The sequence below is a fragment of the Dipodomys ordii genome, unplaced genomic scaffold (assembly GCF_000151885.1).
Source record: "Dipodomys ordii isolate 6190 unplaced genomic scaffold, Dord_2.0 Scaffold79, whole genome shotgun sequence".
In the NCBI taxonomy this organism is placed as follows: Eukaryota; Metazoa; Chordata; class Mammalia; order Rodentia; family Heteromyidae; genus Dipodomys; species Dipodomys ordii.
In genome coordinates this window covers 2725969-2744285 of record NW_012267295.1, presented here as the reverse complement: position 1 = coordinate 2744285, position 18317 = coordinate 2725969, and the positions used below count along the sequence as shown (strand labels likewise).

Genomic DNA, 18317 nt, shown 5'->3' with positions numbered 1-18317 from the left:
CAGGCGTGAGCACCAGCGCCTGGCTCCCTCAGCTCTTAAGCTCAAGTCTAGCACTCTACCACTTGAGCCACAGTGCCACTTCCGGCTTTTTTCTTTTTTCTTATGTGGTGCTGAGGAATCGAACCCAGGGCCTCAGGCATGCAAGGCAAGTGCTCTACCACTGAACCACCTTCTCAGCCCCTCTTTCTTTCTTTTTTCTTTCTTTCCTTCCTTCCTTTCTTTCATTCTTTCCTTCTTTCTTTCTTTCTTGAGCTTCCTTTGCTCAAGGCTAGCACTCTACCACTTGAGCCACACAGTACCACTTCTGTGTATGGGGTACTGAGGAATTGAACCAAGGGCTTCATGCATGCTAGGCAATCACTCTGCCACTGAGCCACATTCCCAGCTTCTAGAGGAGTTTATTGCATGTAAGGAGGACCTACCTGGAGTTTGATTTTGCCTGGATTGCTTTTAAGTACAAAGAAGAGATTAGCCAGAGACGGTGGTACATGTTTGTATTCTTAGCCACTCAGAAGGCTGAGTTGGGGGATTGCTTGAGCCCAGGAGTTTGAAGACAACCTGAACAATACAGCAAGAGCCTGTCTCCAAAAATATAAAAAGAAGCCACCAGTAGCTCACACCTGTAATCCTAGCTACTCAGGGGCCTGAGATTTGAGGATCACTGTTCAATTCTAGCCCAGGCAGAAAAGTCCATCAGACTCTTATTGCCAGAAAATTGGAAGTGGAGCTGAGTTCAAGCCCTATGATCAACAATAAAAGAAAAAGAAAAAAAGAAAATTAACTTGAAATAATTATTTTATATATTTGTTGCCAGTCTTGATGAATTCAGGGCCTGGGCGCTGTCCCTGCTGAACATCTTTTTTGCTCAAGGATAATATTCTACCACTTGAGGCACAGCGTCCCTTCTGGCTTTTTCTGTGATTAATTGGAGATAATAATCTCACAGGAAAAAAAAAGTCTCACAGTGTTTTCTGCCCCTCTGACTTCGAACCTGGATCCTCAACTCTCAGCCCCCTGAGTAGCTAGGATTACAATCATGAGCCACCAGTGCCTGACTTGAAATTAATATTTTAAGATTAGGTATATCCTGAATAATTTTACTTATGAACCCTCAGTGTCAACTATATTTTTCTCTACAATGTACACACACACATACACACATACATACAACATACCTGATAAGATAAAAACATCCATTGCAAAAATTTCCTCATGGGTTGGGAAGGTGGCTTGGTGGTAGAGTGCTTGCCTTGCATGCATGAGGCCCTGGGTTGGATTAATCAGCACCACATAAGCAGAAAAAGCTGGAAGTGGTGCTGTGGCTCAGGTGGTAGAACGCTAGCCTTGAGCTGAAGAGCTGAGGGACAGTGCCCAGGCCCAGCGTTCAGGTCCCACGACTTCAAAAAAAAAAAAAAATTCTCAGGCCCAGGGGCTGCCGTGGCCCCCAGGGATTCAAATGGTAGTGGGGAACTTGGTGATGACAGCATGGAGCCTGTGCTGGAAGCCTTAGGCCATGGTGGAGAGCAAGAGTGTTCTTGCCTCTGAAGTGGATCACCCAGTGGCTTGGAGCTGGCCGGAGGTTTTTTAAGAGAAGAAATTGCTGTCCCACCCTGAGCCATCTTCCCATAGAAATCCACACTGTCAGAGCTTCCTTTTGGTCCCCAAGGCATTCAGTTTCTTTCACTACAAAAACACTCAGCCTTTTCATACCATAATGTGATATTCAAGCTGTGGCCTGAAGCAGGCTTTGTCCACTTGTGCTGCCCAGGGCTTTGAGCTGAGTCCATGTGGGGACATCTATGACCTCTGTTGATGTGACACAGACTGAGCCTCCTGTGTAAATGAAAGGGCCCAAGGTGTGGCAAAGCCCCTGGGGACCAAACACAGTTGGATTGCTGTGGAAGCTTTTCCTACCAGAGTAGGACTGGTGGAAAGCCCCTTACCAAATCAAGCTTAAGGCAGGCCCTTGGAAGCAGCCTTCTTAATTTCTGTTGGATTTTGTAAGCAATTCTTTGAATCGGGGAGGAACCACAGTCCCCGATTCAAAGAATTGCTTACACAGGCGTGTGTGGAGAGCCGGGGGAGGGGCTCTACACTGAGGGTGCCAAGTGTGAGACACCCCCTTCTCAGCTTTCCAAAGGCTTGTGCCCCCTGAGCTCATGAGCCTGGCATTTGGGGATGTGGGAGAAAGTATGCCTCAGTGGGTGCAGGGGCGGAGGGGTGGGCGGTTTGTGTGACTCGCAAATCCGTGACCTTTCCAAAAATTGTTCAGAAATGTGGAGGAAGGAGGAGACTTGGCAGACTTGCTCATAGACGCCGCTGTGGCTACTTGGTGTGTCTGATCCCTAGTGGAGATGGAGAAGAGTGGGAGCTTGCCAGCCCTGGCCATGTGAGATGAAGTCAGGGAGGACTGAAGCTGGCCATTGTCTGGCCGCTTGTCTCCGAATCTGTCCGAGATGCCGTGGGGACCACACTCCAGGCCGGGCCTGCCACTGAACAGCACCCAAACCACATGAAAACAATGCGTTACAGGATATAAGACACAGTCTTTTTTTGGTCTTTCTTTCTTTTTTTCTTTTGTCGGTTGTGGGGCTTAAATTCTGGGCCTGGGCGCTGTCCCTCAGCTCTTCAGCTCAAGGTGAGCCACTTCCAGTTTTTCTCGTGGTTCATTGGAGATAAGAGTCTCATGGACTTTCCTGCCTGGCTGGCTTTGAATCATGATCCTCAGATTTCAGCCTCCTGAGTAGCTAGGAATACAGGCGTAAGCCACTGGCACCCAGCTAGTATTTTTTTTTTTTCCAACTAAGAAAACGATGTACTGCTAATTAACTTGTAACATTATCTCCAGTCATAGTGAATTATGGGAACTAACATCTTTAAACCAGTAAGCAAGCCAGGCACTGGTGGTTCATGCCTTTAATCCTAGCTACTCAGGGGGCTAAGGTCTGAGGATCATGGTTCAAAGCCAGCCCAGGCAGGAAAGTCCATGAGACTCTTATTACCAATAAACCACCAGAAAACCAGAAGTGGCGCTATGGCTGAAGTGGTAGAGCGCTTGTCTTGAGCTGAAGAGTTGAGGGATAGCACCCAGCCCAGACAGAGTTCAAGCCCCACGAACCGACTAAAAAAAAAAAAAGAAGAAGAGGGCTCCAGCCCGGTCTGTGGCAGGCAGGAGGTTCCACTAAAATAGAATAGCCTTGTTTTGGTTTTTATCTTTTAGACATGGCAAGTCATACTGGTTTTCCACTTAGAATATTGGAAGGTTTACTTTGGAAATGAAGTAATTTCAGAGAAAAATATGGTAATTTAGAGATAAACCAGAAGTGGGCAATTTATTGAAAACCGTCCATGGCTGATTGAGGTTTGGGAAACCAGCCTCTGGTACTAGCTAGATTTGAGCAGGGACTTTAAGGGTCGAGGGGACAGAGAAAGACAGAAAAAGGAAGGTCTTGCCTTCCTGTGCATGCTTTAAATATATGTTCTCTGGCTGAGTTTTTTTCTTCTATCTTTGTTTTCTTGCTGTCTACAGGGTGCCACTGTAAGCCAAGCAGGACTTTGCTCGGCAGAGAGCATGCATCTACATATATGTGCCTGTCTGTGATTTACCTCTGGGGTCAAAGTCTTCCATTATGATCTGTTAGTCACCCAGACTGGCTGGCCGTCCTCACTTGCTGATGCAGACTTTCTCCCATGCCCCTAGAATATATGGGTTTTCAAGGAGGGCAGAAGATGCTACTTGCCTCCTCTGTTTGGTGTGAACCTCTCCTGCCAGAAGTGGGTTAGGTTCCTGCACCTTTTGTTCTGGGCACAGTTTTAGAAGTCATTTGGAATGCTGTGCAGAAGGCTCTGTCTGTACAGGGTCGACAATTCGGTGAGATTGTTCCTTTATCAAAGGGTGAGACTCAAAACTGTGTCAACAGTCTGGAAGGCTAAGATGAAAGCATTAAGATCTAATCTGACCTTAGGCTTCCAGAAACGGGGGAGTGTGGTAGAGGATACAGATGAGCAAGACCCCCTGGGGAGAAAAGCTGCCTGTTATCTTGGGCAGCAAGTAGGAATGTTCCCAGGGAGGCCGTCTTCTTTTACTTAAGAGGGCTACTGGTTTCCATGTGCTGATTTTCTGACTTGACACCCAATGCTTTTCTTTTTTTTTTTTTGTCGGTCGTGGGGCTTGAACTCTGGGCCTGGGCGCTGTCCCTCAGCTCTTCAGCTCAAGGCGGGGGTTTACCACTTGAGCTACAGCGCCACTTCCGGTTTTCTGGTGGTTTATTGGAGATAGGAGTCTCACGGTCTCTCCTGCCTGGGCTGGCTTTGAACCGCGATCCTCAGATCTCAGCCTCCTGAGTAGCTAGGATTACAGGCGTGAGCCACCAGCGCCCGGCTTTTCCAATGCTTTTCTTTTTGTTGGTTGGTTGGTTTGAGATAGTGTCTCCCAGTATAGCCCAGGCTGGCTGGAATTCGTTCTGTAGCTCAAACTGGCCTCAAAGTACAGTCTTCCTGGTTGGGTGCCAGTGATTCACTCCTGTAATCCTAACTACTCAGGAGGCTAAGATCTGAGGCACTTGGCTTAAAAGTCAGTCTGGGCAGGGAAGTCTATAAGACTGTTTTCTCTGATTAAGCACCAAAAATGCTGGAAATAGAGCTGTGACTCAAGTGGTATAGTGCTAGCCTTAAGCAAAAAAGACTCAGAGATAGCACCCAGGTCATGAGTTCAAGCTCCACAACCAGTACACACACACATAAACACACATGTAACCCAAAAAAATCTTCCTGACTCAGCCTCCCAAGTGCTGGGATTATAGACATATGTCACCATACCTTTTATTGTTTGAGTTAATTTTATCATGAATTTTCTAGGGTTTCCAGGTATACCATGCTTTACCTTTTTTTCCATTTGCTGTCCTATCATTGTTTTCCTCTGTCTTAATTGCCTGTGCTCACACTTCCATAATATTACATAATGGAGAGTAGGCAGCTTCGTAGTGTTCCTAATGGAAATGTTTCTTCCCTTGTGCTTCACACTGAGTAAGATGCTGGAATTGCAACTCACTAAAGTATACATTTAAATTTAAGAAAGTATTGAAGGGCTGGGAAGGTGGCTCAGTGGTAGAGTACTTGCCTTGCATATATAAGGCCCGCCCTGGGTTTGATTCCTCAGTAGCACATAAGCAGAAAAAGCCAGAAGTGGCGCTGTGGCTCAAGTGGTAGAGCACTAGCCTTGAGCTGAAGAGCTGAGGGACAGTGCCCAGGTCCAGAGTTCAGACCCCATGACCGACAAAAAAAAAGTTTTGAAAGACTGAGAATGTGGCTTAGTGGTAGAATGTTTGCCTAGCATGCATGAAGCCCTGGGTTCAATTCCTCAGCACCATGTAAACAGAAAAAGCTGGAAGTGGTACTATGGCTCAAGTGGTAGAGTAGTACTCTTGAGCAAAAAGAAGCTCAGGGACATGTCCAGGCCAGGACTGGGAGAGAGAGAGAGAATAAGTGAATAAGTATTGGAGCCAGGCGCTGGTGGCTCACACCTTTAATCCCAGCTACTCAGGAGGCAGATATCTGAGGATCATGGTTCAAAGTCAGCCCTGGCAGGAAAGTCCAATGAGACTTTTTCTTTTGCCAGTCATGGGCTTGAAGTTAGGACCTGGTGCTGTCCCTTAGCTCTTATGCTCAAGGCTAGTGCTCTACCACTTTGAACAATAGCTCTAGTTCCAGCTTTTGAGTAGTTAATTGGAGATAAGTGTCTCACAGGGACTTCTCTGCTTTTCTGCCCAGCTGGCTTTGAATAGTGATCCTCAGATCTCAACCTGGTGAGTAGCTAGGATTATAGATGTGAGTCACCAGCACCCAGCTCGTGAGACTCTTATGTCCAGTTAACAATCAGAAAGCCAGAAGTGGCACTGTGGCTCAAAGTGGTAGAATGCCAGCTTTGAGCAACAGAGCTCAGGGATAGCCCCCAGGCCCAGAGTTCAAGCTCCACAACCAATCCCCCCAAAAGAAAAAGAAAGAAAGAGAGAAAGACAGGAAGGAAGGAAGGAAGGAAGGAAGAATTGAAGCAGGCACCAGTGGCTCATTCTTGTAATCCTAGTTATTCAGGAGGCTGAGATGTGAGGATTACCATTTGAAGCCTGCCCAGGCAAGAAAAGTCCCTGAGATTCTTATCTCTAACCAGCATAAAAGATGGAATTAGAGGGCTGGGAAGGTGGCTCAGTGGTAGAGCACTTGCCTTGCATGCAGGAGGCCCTGGGTTCCATTCCTCAGCACCACATAGGCAAAAAGAAAAAAGCCAGAAGTGGCGCTGTGGCTCAAGTGGTAGAGCGCTAGCCTTGAGCTGAAATGCTGAGGGACAGGGCCCAGGCCCAGAGTTCAGGCCCCACGACCGGACCAAAAAAAAAAAAAAAAAGATGGAATTAGAGATGTGACTCAAGTGATAAAGTCCTAGCCTTGAGTGAAAAAGCTAAGGAACAGCACCCAGGCCTTGAGTTCAAGTCCCAGCACCAGCACGAGTGGGTGCGCGCGCACACACACACACACACAAATAAATAATAGTCACGAGTCACCAATGATTAACCTTGTTTTATTTACTTTTTCTTTTTTGAGACAGTTTCACTGTTTAGCCTAAGCTAGATTTGAACTTGCTATCTTCTCCAGTATTGGTATTACTTGCTTCAGCCTCTCCAGTATTGGTATTACAGGTGTGTCCTACCATACCCAGCTCCCAACAAGACTTCCTTCCTTGCTTGCTTCCTTCCTTCCCTTTTTTCCTCCTTTCTTCCTTCTGTTCTTTCATTCTTTCTTGTTGTTTTTTTTTTGGGTCCGATCATGGGGCTGAACTCTGGGCCTGGGCGCTGTCCCTCAGCTCTTCAGCTCAAGGCTAGCGCTCTACCACTTGAGCCACAGTGCCACTTCCGGCTTTTTTCTTTTTGCTTATGTGGTGCTGAGGAATTGAACCCAGGGCTTCAAGCATGCAAGGCAAGCGCTCTACCACTGAGCCACCTTCCCAGCCCCCTCATTCTTTCTTGTAAATACAGAATGACTGATTCTAATCCATATAGGAAATCAAAGCAACTAGAAGAGCCAAAACAATTTTGGAAAAGAATAAAGTTAGAGGAATCACACTGTTGGTTTTAAGACTTACTATAAAGCTACAGTAATAAAACTAAAGTAATAAAATGTGATATTGGTGGGGAGATAGATACATAATTCAGCCAAATAAAACGAAGTCCAGAAATACCCTCCATAATGTGGCTAGTTAAATTTTAACAAAGATTCAATAGCAATTTGATGGGGAAAGGGTAATCTTTTCACCAGGTGGTGTTCACACAATTGGACATCTGCATTTAGGAAAAAAAATACTACAACTTCCTACCTTTTCTGGGTGCTGGTGGCTCATACCTGTAATCCTAGCTACTCAGGAGGCTGAGATCTGAGGATCAGGGTTCAAAGCCAGCCCAGGCAGAAAAGTCCATGAGACTCTGATCTCCAATAAAAACCACTAGAAAACTGGAAGTGGTGCTGTGGCTCAAGAGGTAGAGCACTCGCCTTGAACTGAAGAGTGCAGGGACAGCGCCCAGGCCCAGAGTTCAAGCCCCACGACTGACCGGAAAAAAAAAAAAAACTTCCTACCTTTGATCAAAATCAATTCAAACTGGACCAGAGATAGAAAAATAAAAATGTGAATCTATAAAATTTTTAGAAGGAAACCAAAGGTCTTTGTGACCTGCAGCTGGCTTGTCATGGCTCCAGGAGCAGGAACAATGGAAGGAAAGGATCGGTAAAATGACATGATCAACACCAAAAACCTAACCAGGTACCGGTGGCACCTGTAATCCTAGCTACAGAAGACTGAGATCTGAGGACCAAGGTTCAAAGCAGGAAAGTTTGAGATTCTTATGCTAATTAGTCATTAATTAGCCACCAAAAAGCTGGAAAATGAAATGTGGCTCAGTGGTAAAGGGCTAGGCTTGATTGGAAAAAAAAAAAAAGTCAAGTTAGAGCATGAGGCCATAAGTTCAAGCCCCAGTGCCAGCATCAAAACAAAAGAATACCAAAAATGTGGCACTACATAGGATACCACTACGTGAGCAGCAAGGCAAGCTACAGACTTTGGTAAATATTTATAGATTGCATAGCTATCAAGGATTTTATCCAAAACATGTAGAGTTCTAAGAACTCAAAAAGTTCAGCTGAGTGCTGGTGGTTCACACCTGTAATCCTAACTATTCAGGAGGCTGAGATCTGAGGATCGTGTTCAAAGGCTAGCCCAGGCAGAGAAGTCTATGAGACTCTTTTCTCCAATTAGCCACCAGAAAACCAGAAATAGAGCTGTGGCTCAAAGTGGTAGAGCGCTCGCCTTGAGCTGAAGAGCTCAGGGACAGGCCCTGAGTTCAAACCCCAAGAGGGGGAAAAAGGTAAAGGAAAATCCCAAAGTGGGTACCAGTGATTTATGTCTGTAATCCTAGCTACTTGGGAGGTTGAGATCTTAGGATTGAGGGTCAAAGCCATCCTGTACAGGGAAAATCCTTGAGACTCTTTTTTTTTTTGGGGGGGGGTCTGGCCATGGGGCCTGAACTCTGGGCCTGGGTGCTGTCCCCCAGCTCTTCAGCTCAAGGCTAGCGTTCTACCACTTGAGCCACAGCGCCACTTCCGGCTTTTTTCTTTTTGCTTATGTGGTGCTGAGGAATGGAACCCAGGGCCTCATGCATGCAAGACAAGCGCTCTACCACTGAGCCACCTTCCCAGCCCCGTCCTTGAGACTCTTATCTTCAGTTAACCAGCAAAAAGCTAGGAGTATAACTTTGGCTCAAGTGGCAGAGCACTAGCTTTGAGCACTAAAACTCAAGACACAGCACCCAGGTCCTGAGTTCAAGCCCCAAGACTGGCACCAAAAAGAAAATATTCCAATTAAAAAGGGGGCATACACCAGACCTGTGTGCAGATAAATGCACAAGAAGATGCTCAGCATGATTAGGGAAATGGAAGTTGAAGTGAAATAAAGCATTTCCCTTAGAGTTCTAAACAGACTAGTTGCTGCTGGGTGGGGAAGGCACCAGCTTCCAGAACTCCTGTGCGGGGATGGTGGAGATGCTCATGTTTCAGCCACTCTGGAAAACTGTGCCAGTTGGTTTCTCATGAATGGACATCATCCATTTGCAGTCCCTCCCCAAGGTAGTTACCTTAGAGAAATGAGAAGTTATATACCAGCAAAAACCTACACGAGTGTTTGCAAGCCCTGCCTGTGTGTGTGTGTTTACACACTGGCGCTGGGGCTTGAACTCAGGGCCTGAGCACTATCCCTTAGCTCTTTTGTTCAAGAATAATGCTTTACAACTTGAGGAGCCACAGCTCTACTTCCAGCTTTTTGCTAGTTAATTGGAAATAAGAGTCTAATTTTCAGGGCTGGGAATGTGGCTTAGTGATAAAGTGCTTGCCTAAGATGCATGAAACCCTGTATTCAATTCCTCAGTACCATATAAACAGAAAAAACCAGAAGTGGCTCTGTGGCTCAAGTGGTAGAGCACTAGCATTGAGCACAGAAAGGCTTAGGGACAGTGCTCAGGCCCTGAGTTCAAGCCCCAGGACTGGCAAAAAAGAAAAACGACTTTTCACTTTTTGCTTTGAACCACTCTCCTCAGATCTCAGCCTCAGGAGTAGCTAGGATTACAGTGGGAGCCACCAGTGCTTGTCTAGCTCAGCTCTCTTAATAATTACCACACCCCTGAAACCACTAGAATGTCCGTTCCTGGATGAACTGACAAGTGGGCTGTGCAGGTCTATGCAGTAGAACAGAGACCTGCTCTGCAGCCAGGAGGGACCAGCTACTGGTGCGTGTGCCGCAGTGCGGGGGAATCTCAAGGTTACAGTCCTGAGTAAAAGAACCTGCCTTGAATTTCACATACTGCCTTTTGTCACACATGTGACGAGCTGGCGGGCGGGTGCCAGGGGCTGGGTAGTGAGGCCTTCAGAATGGCATCAGGAGGGAGTGTTTAGGGTTGTGGGCACGCCACATCCCAAGTGTGGCAGGACTCCCAGCTTCTCCAGTGTGTTCACAGCCAGGCCCCTCCCCTCCACAACGTGCTATTTTAAAAATAAACTAGACTCCCACACCCCACAGAAGTGCTCCATAAGGAAGGTGCTAAAATAGATAAATACAGCATAAAAGCAATAAAATGGAAAAACAATCCAGAAAGCAACTCCCTGGCAGTATATGTAAAGTAACAAAATGAAGTTGGCCACAGTTTTATCATGTCTGCTTATAGAAGCCTGCAGCAGCGGTTTTCACATGCTTTTTTTTTTTTAATTTTTAGACCATTACTGGTAATTTGTAAGAAGTTGTGCACAATAGTGGTGTTCATTTAAGACTTCAATAAAGCTTTCCATACACATTTTAACGAGTTGCCTTGAAATTGGACTTTGATTCTCCCAGCCATTGAATCTACTGTAGCTGTACAGTGGAACCCAGACTTCCTCATGAGCAGGCCCAATGCTCAGGTGAGGGGGGTGGGCCCGGCCTGGGCCTTGCTGCAGTCAGACCGCCGTGAGGCAAATGCAGGTGCTCAGGAACACAGTAAATTCAGTCAGTATGTCGGGGCCTACTCAAGTGTATGCTGCTTATGTGTTTGAGATGCCACAGTGATGGTGCTTGGCAGCCTGATTTGAGAAAGAGCGGGAGTCAGATGAAGGCGGGCAGGAGAGATGAAGCTCTTGAGGCCCAGAGAACTCTTAGGTTTGTAGGCAAGGAGAAACTTGAGTGTCCTGTGTGGGACCAAGCAGGTGCGCACCAGGCTGCAAGCGTCACTGGGAAGTACATAGCAGGGGATATGGGAAGGCCCAGTGCCAGGGAGAGATGGAGACCAGCTTGCAAGGTGGAGTTTCTCAAGACTTTGTCCTAACCATCCTCCTGAAACCATGAAGGGAGCTATTTATGATGCAGACACCCCTGGCTGCGCCTGGTCTGATGCTCTGTGGGCATACTGTGAACTGCAAACAGTGTCCCAGGCCTACCTCGCTTGTGACAGAACCTCTGTGAGGAGTGTGTGCAAAACACTTCCCGCAAGGGCTTTGCTTCATTCGTGTTTTGCTTGTATTTCACAACCCAGATCCATCCTGGAAACCACGTGTTGGAACACTGATTTTTTGGGGGGAGAGGGGGTCCCCAGGAACCATTTGTAGATTGTCCATAAAGACAGGAAAGCCTTCTGCAGGTATTTCTTTGTACAAGGATCGTTGCTTTCAGAAAGGAGTAGAACCCTTTGGTTCAGGTGAGTGGGGGAGGGAGGTGACACTTCATGATTTCCTGGCGTTCTCCCCGCCCCCAGGAGCAGCAGGCAAGCTGGACAGATGACCTGCCGCCTTGCCACCTCTCTGGCGTTGGCTCAGCTTCCAACCGAAGCTACTCCTCCGATGGCAAGGGCATCGAAAGTCACCCTCTGGAGGACAACTGGCTCAAGTTCAGGTATGCCTGTAGTGGAGGTTTGCAAGCAAGACACCATTGAGTGTGGGGCTTGCCCTAAATGTGGCCCTTGGCAGCAAGCCTCTGCTGTGGTACCTTCCCCATCTTGTGGAGGGCCTGCTCGGGGCATGGGGAAGAGGGAAGGCAGAAGGTCATGGGCACCAGGAAATAATAGCCAAAGTAGGGGACCTATGTAGGGACCTGAAGTCTTTGTCTTTAGTCTCCCCCAGTTCCTTTCTTCCCCATCCAAGGTCTCCCTTCACCCTCCCTCTACCAGGAGTGAGAACAATTGCTTCCTGTATGGCGTCTTCAATGGCTATGATGGCAACCGGGTGACCAACTTTGTGGCCCAGCGGCTGTCGGCAGAGCTCCTGCTGGGCCAGCTCAACGCTGAGCACACCGAGGCCGACGTGCGGCGGGTGCTGCTGCAGGTAGGAGCTCCAGGTAGCTGCTGTCACCCAGCTGACTTGCGTGACAACCCACCTGGGCCCTGGGCCTTGTCGCTATGAATGTACACTAGCTTCTTTCCCCCTGCTGAGGAGCAGATCTGGGAGCAGCCCCTGGTAGAGGAGCACCCTCATCCATCACTAGGAGCTGAAGGCCTTGCATGGAGTAGCGGTCCTGTAGGGCTGGCAGTCTGGCTCTGGAGGAGAGGCTGCTGCAGAGGGAGGGAGGCCTGGTAGAGACCAGGGTCTTCAGAGCAGCCCCCTCATCCGAGTGAGTCAGGTGCAGCCTCTTGCTGCTGCATATGGCCAGGAAGGAGCTCCTCTCCCCAACTCCCAGCTGTGTCCTTGCTGGCCAGCAGCCTCGCTGCCCGCTGTCATGTTGGGGTTTTCCTCCTACATCTTCATTTCCAAGCCCATGAAGATGGCCCGGCCTTTTCTTGTCCTCTTGGGACTCTGGGCTTCTGTACAGTGACTTGAGTACCCACACCGTGGAGAAGGGGTCAGCATCATGGTAGGCAGGACCTGGCAGGGTTTGACAGAAGCCTTCAGGAAGAGACCACTGTGCTCCATTGACCTAGCACTGCCCAGAGCCAGTGCTGAGCCAAGGGCTGCCTGCTTGGGGCTGAGCCACTCTGATGCCAAGCCCAGGCTCTGCTCTGGGCTCTTAAGTCCCTTTGGGTGATGCCTGAGCAGTACCCCCACCCCTGATGTGCAAGAAGCCCCGGAGCTGATGGGTGTGGCACTGGGTCCCGTGAGCACGGCTGTGGAGGCAGTGACCTGCCACACTCTCCCAAGGCATTCCAGTGTGGGGTGACCGGTGGCTGAGCCGGCCTTGGCCTCGTCTTGTGTCCTGCAGGCCTTCGACGTGGTGGAGAGGAGCTTCCTGGAGTCCATCGATGATGCGCTGGCTGAGAAGGCGAGCCTCCAGTCCCAGCTACCAGAGGTAACCTCCCCACCTGCATGGGCCCAGATGTCAAGGCCTAGCTCTGCCGGAAGCCAGCTCACCTGCCATGGTCACTCACCAAGCATGGACCCAGCAGAGCCAAGGAATCGTGGGAGCCAATGGGCCTGTGCTTGAGAGGCTCCCGTGGCCTGCTGTGCATGGGACAGCTTTCCCTGAGGCTCAGCTTTGGCTTTCAGTGACCGGAGGGAGGTCAGGCCTTTCCAGTCCTGTGGTCCCAGGCTGCAGCCTCATCACTTGCCAGCAGCTTCAGGCTGCCCCTGCGTTAGGGCTTGTGGGCGTTCCTGAGCAGGCCTTCATCCTGGCCATGCCACGGCCATCTGTGTGTCCTCTGGGCCTCCACATCCCTGCTCCCGTCTGGAGCAGCTGCCTGCCTGACCCCTCTGTTGATGGATGCAGGGTGTGCCCCAGCACCAGCTGCCTCCTCAATATCAGAAGATACTGGAGAGACTCAAGGTGCTGGAGAGGGAGGTCTCAGGAGGCGCCATGGCCGTCGTGGCAGTTCTTCTCAACAACAGGCTCTACGTGGCCAACGTTGGTGAGCCGCCCACTGTCCCAAGCCCTGGGAGGGGAGGAGGGGGGAGACTGGGCTTGGAGCCCTCTCTAGTGGGCTGCATTCTAGACACATAGAACCCCAGATGCAGAGTGTCCTGCAGCCACTGGACATGTGCCCTCATTCCAGCCACACCGTCCAGAAGGAGGATGGCCTGGATGGAGCAGGCATCCTGGCTTTTGGCCTCACTCTGCCACTAACTGGCTTGTAGCCTCGGGTGAGCCACAGTCTGGCTCTGAAGTGGCCTCCAGAAGAGGTTATGTGGTGCGAATACCCAGTCAGCATCCCCCAGCAGTGAGCTGGAGGAACTGAGCATCTGACTAATGGGAAAAGGAGCGGCCGTCTGGGAAGCAGAAGAGAGTGTGGAGCATGCAGGTTCCTACTGTGGGGACTGCAGAGACCTCTTGTGCACCCCTCTGTCTTCCTCCATTCCTTAGCAATTTGTTAGACAGCAACTTTCAAACCAAAACGAGATTAGTACTTAGTGGACCACCACGTCGCATCCAATGCCAATAATTACCTTGTGGCTGGTTCTATTGCCCTTCATCCCCAAATTTTTGTGAAGCAAACCCTAGACATTGTGGTGTGGTCACCTCCAGAGTAGAGATACCTCTACCCTAGTACTCTTAGTACATGCATGATCCTGTGATTGTCACCAATGACCCCCAACTGGTAGGTCACCCCTGGTCTAGCCTTGGCCTTTCCTGCAGCCTGTGTGAGAAGCCTGCCCTCCCCCCTTCTCTCGGGGGTCCCCTCCTCTCCCAGGGGCCTCCGCCTCCTCCTGCATAGTCTTTGCCTAGCTGCTCAAACTGTGCTGCAGGCACGAACCGGGCACTCCTGTGCAAGTCCACAGCGGATGGGTTGCAGGTGACCCAGCTGAACATGGACCATACCACAGAGAATGAGGATGAGCTCTTCCGCCTTTCCCAGCTGGGTGAGCAGAGGATGCCGGGCTGGGGGGTCAGAGTGAGGGGACTGACCCCTGAACCCCTCATGCGCTCTCCTTTGCTGGCCAGGGAGAGGGGTGGAAGGGCTGGGCGCTTCAGTCTGTGGCCAGTCTGCCTGGGGTGCATGGAGGGGGCGTGGCCTGGGGAAGGGGATGTTCTTAGGACACTAGGGGTGCTGGGTAGCTGCTCACCATGTCACCCTGCGGTTACCTCCCTTTCCTCCTTGTTGGCCTGGCATGTTTCACTCTCTCTCTCTCTCTCTCTCTTTTTTTTTTCCTAAATTTGTCATGAACCAGGGGTGGTTCTACAGGAATGCCTGTTCTGTCTCTCCCTGGTAGGTTTGGACGCAGGAAAGATCAAGCAGGTGGGGGTCATCTGTGGGCAGGAGAGCACCAGGCGCATCGGCGATTACAAGGTCAAATATGGCTACACTGACATAGACCTGCTCAGGTGGGTGGCCAGCCAGCAGCCCGCAGAGGGCTGGGGCCAGAAGCCGATCTCAGGCCACAGAGGGAGGGGTTATTGAGGCTCAGGGAGACACTTTTCCTCCCCCCAGGGTAGCAGGTATGCGGTGGGGCCTGGGTGAGCAGGCCAGGAGTTGGGTCCCATGGTGCTAGGCTGGCAAGGGGTCAAGAAGGAAGCTGGGCCAAAGCCAGGGCAAGCAGCAGTGTCGCAGGACCTGGCGGGGCAAGCAGGAGGTGGCATGAAGAGCTGGCGTGGATAGGTATGGGCAGACCACCAGCCTGTTGGTCACTGCTGCCCATGGCCAGAGGCATGCAGAGGTGTGAGATGACTTACCTGCCTTCCTGCGGGGACGCTGCCCTCTGTGGTGATACCCAGCTTGTGGCAGTGACAGTCCTGCTGAGCCTTGGTTGCGGCCAGCCTACACCGCTCCTTACACACAGCCTTCCATTCTCCATTTGCTCAGACCCTCAGATATGTTCCTGAGTGGAAACTGAGGCACGGAGACATCAGGTAGCCTGCCTGGTCATAGGCCTGGTGATGGACCAATGCAGGACTTGACCTCGGGCAGCCTGAATTTGGAGCATGTGTCCTTCATGGCTGGCTAACCTGTGTAGGAAACACTGGCACTTGGGTGATGCCAGCCACAGCTTTTATGTGGCAGGGCCGTAGGAACCTCGCCAAAGACCCCGTCAGCAAGGGCCAGACCTCCTCACCTGCGCCTCCCAGGATTTAAGCAGTTTGGAACCTTTGTCATTAATTTATAGGGTTTTCTTTGCTCTGTTGAAGGCCTGTGTGTGAAGGGCTCAGGGCAGGGCAGTGACGGCAAGTCTTCCATCCGTGCAACCCAGGAGACCCTGCTGAGGCCACCAGTTTCTCATGTGTGTCTGCACATGCGAACATGCACACAGGTGCCTCTGGGTGTTTTCTGGGAGCTAAGGATGACAGCAGCCCCCTGAAATACCCACAGAAACACCCTGTGCACACTCCCAGGAGTGTGCCCCCTTACCTTTCTTCCTTAACTACCTTATTGCAGTCTGAGTGGTGTACTCAGGTCCATACTTCCTGTGCGCAGCTCGGAGGCCGGAGCTAAGGTCACATCCCCCTCTGTTTACACAAGCGATGCCCCTCACACACCTGCACCTGAGTGCAGCCTCTGGGATTCCAGCACCTGGTGGGCCTGGACAGCCCAGCCCTCGGCATGTGTCCATTTTGTCCTGAGTGTTGTGTCAGGAATGTCCTGGGGCCCATGTACATGTGCTCCAGATTTGCAGGTTAGCAAATGGCGTCTCTGCACATGGTCTATTTGTGGCTTGAGCTGTATAGACACCTGTGAGTGGGCTTGCTTTTTTTTTTTGACAGTCGGATTTGAACTCAGGGCTGTAGGTTTGCTTGGCTTGATTCCTCAGCAAGCATTTTACCACCTTCAGAGAGGAGGGGGCTTTTCCATGGCCTCCTCTCTTGCTGTTCTGCCCTGCCCTGCCCTGCCAGGCTCTGTAGACAGGAGACACCAAACAAGGCTGGAGTCTGATATTTGACCTTGGCCATCTGAACCCCAGAGCACACCAGCTCTCCTGGCCCTCAGGTCTGCTCTGATTTTCTCTTTCTTTTCCACTTACCAAGTCAGTGTTTTATTGTACATTCTGGGTGTAGCTTCTCCCCCCAGCAGAAGCAGCCTCCACCCGGTGGTCTATCCACACCAAGCCCTCCCTCCCCTCTCCCACAGTGCCGCCAAGTCCAAACCCATCATCGCTGAGCCAGAGATCCACGGTGCACAGCCACTGGACGGGGTGACCGGCTTCCTGGTACTGATGTCCGAAGGACTCTACAAGGCCCTGGAGGCAGCCCACGGGCCTGGCCAGGCCAACCAGGTGAGCCACACACTGCACAGGTGGCCAGGCGCTCTCACAAGCTGTCAGACATCTTTCCAGAGGTCAGAGGTGGGGAAGGAAAAGCTCAGAGCTCTGAAGACATTGCTCCTGCCCAAAGCAGTATTCATTTCACTGTTCAGCACAAGTGCTGAGGAGGAGGGAAAGGGAGAGACTCCACTCAGATTGTTCTGGGCTGAGGGGGAGAGCCCAGGAAGGGCTGCAGCCTGCTGCACAGAGCTGGACTCAGGTATCAGGCCTCCCTGCCGCAGCCTCAGGAGGCCTCTGTTCAGTGAGCAGCAGAGTCCCTCACCTCTGCAGCGAGGAGGGCCGTGCTCCTGTGGAGGCCTGTGCATGGGGAAGGCCATGCTCCCGTGGGGACTGTGCTGAGGTCAGGCACAGGAAATGGAGCTGTTGAGTCAGGGAGAAAAGACATGTTTCTCGCACAACGTGGCGCACAGGTGGCAAGCAGTCGTCACTGAAGTATGACTTCCAGGCTGGTCTCAAAGTCATGTGCCGGGAACACAGCTGTGCACTGCCATGCCTGCCTCTGATCGTCTCTTTTTCCTTTCTGGGCAGCACTGGGGATTGAACGCTGGGCCTTGCATTTGCTGAGCAAGTGTTCTGCACTTGAGCCCACGTTATTTTGCCTTTAGTTTGTGTTTAGATAGGATTTTGTATTTTTGTCCAGGCTGACATCTACCCTCAGTCTTTTTTTTCTTGTCAGTCATGGGGCTTGAACTCTGGGCCTGGGTGCTGTCCCTGAGCTCTTCAGTTCAACGTGAGCACTCTACCACTTGAGCCACAGTGCCACTTCCGGTTTTCTGGTGATTCATTGGAGATAAGAGTCTTACGAACTTTCCTGCCTGGGGTTGGCTTTGAACCATGATCCTCAGATTTCAGCCTCCTGAGTAGCTAGGCTTACAGGCCTGAGCCCAATTACCCTCAGTCTTATTATTTCTTCCTCCCAAGCAGCTGGAATTACAGACATGAGCCACTGTGCCCATCCTCTTCAACAAAGAAAGTGTAGCTATCTCCCGATTCCCTGTGTTCAAGGGTTTCCACCGTTTTCTTCTTATTCATCCCAGCAACTTTGTAGCACAGAGGGGCCAGTGGCTTACCAAAGCAGGGAACTCAGGTGGGGCTCAGCTCCCAGGGTTCTGTCTGAGGTCACGGTGGGACGGTGGAGCTGAGCCTGGCTCCCTGTCCGGTCCCTTCCCCTCACCTGTCTCTGCCCTCTGCCTCTACGAGCTGTAGCCAGTCCTCCCGTAAAGAACTGTGGTTTTCTTTTTTTCTTTCTTTCTTTCTTTCTTTTCTTTTCTTTTTTTTTTTTTTGTCGGTCGTGGGGCTTGAACTCTGGGCCTGGGCGCTGTCCCTCAGCTCGCGCTCTACCACTTGAGCTACAGCGCCACTTCCGGTTTTCTGGTGGTTTATTGGAGATAGGAGTCTCACGGTCTTTCCTGCCTGGGCTGGCTTTGAACCTCGATCCTCAGATCTCAGCCTCCTGAGTAGCTAGGATTACAGGTGTGAGCCACCAGCGCCCGGCCTCATTTCTTTCTTTATTTTGAGTCCAGTCATGGGGCCTAAACTCTGGGCCTGGGTGCTGTCCCTCAGCTCTTCAGCTCAAGGCTAGC

General features: G+C 50.7%; 1 protein-coding gene across 1 annotated transcript in view; it reads left to right on the top strand.

Annotated features, from left to right (window-relative positions):
- Positions 1–18317, top strand: part of Tab1 (TGF-beta activated kinase 1/MAP3K7 binding protein 1) — a 53424-nt gene that overhangs the window by 29416 nt on the left and 5691 nt on the right. Inside the window, exons 2-8 of the mRNA XM_013024787.1 lie at positions 11313–11449; positions 11724–11877; positions 12749–12835; positions 13253–13391; positions 14227–14340; positions 14692–14803; positions 16542–16729. Coding sequence (XP_012880241.1) covers positions 11313–11449; positions 11724–11877; positions 12749–12835; positions 13253–13391; positions 14227–14340; positions 14692–14803; positions 16542–16729 — 931 coding nt within the window. The remainder of the gene's footprint in view (positions 1–11312; positions 11450–11723; positions 11878–12748; positions 12836–13252; positions 13392–14226; positions 14341–14691; positions 14804–16541; positions 16730–18317) is intronic.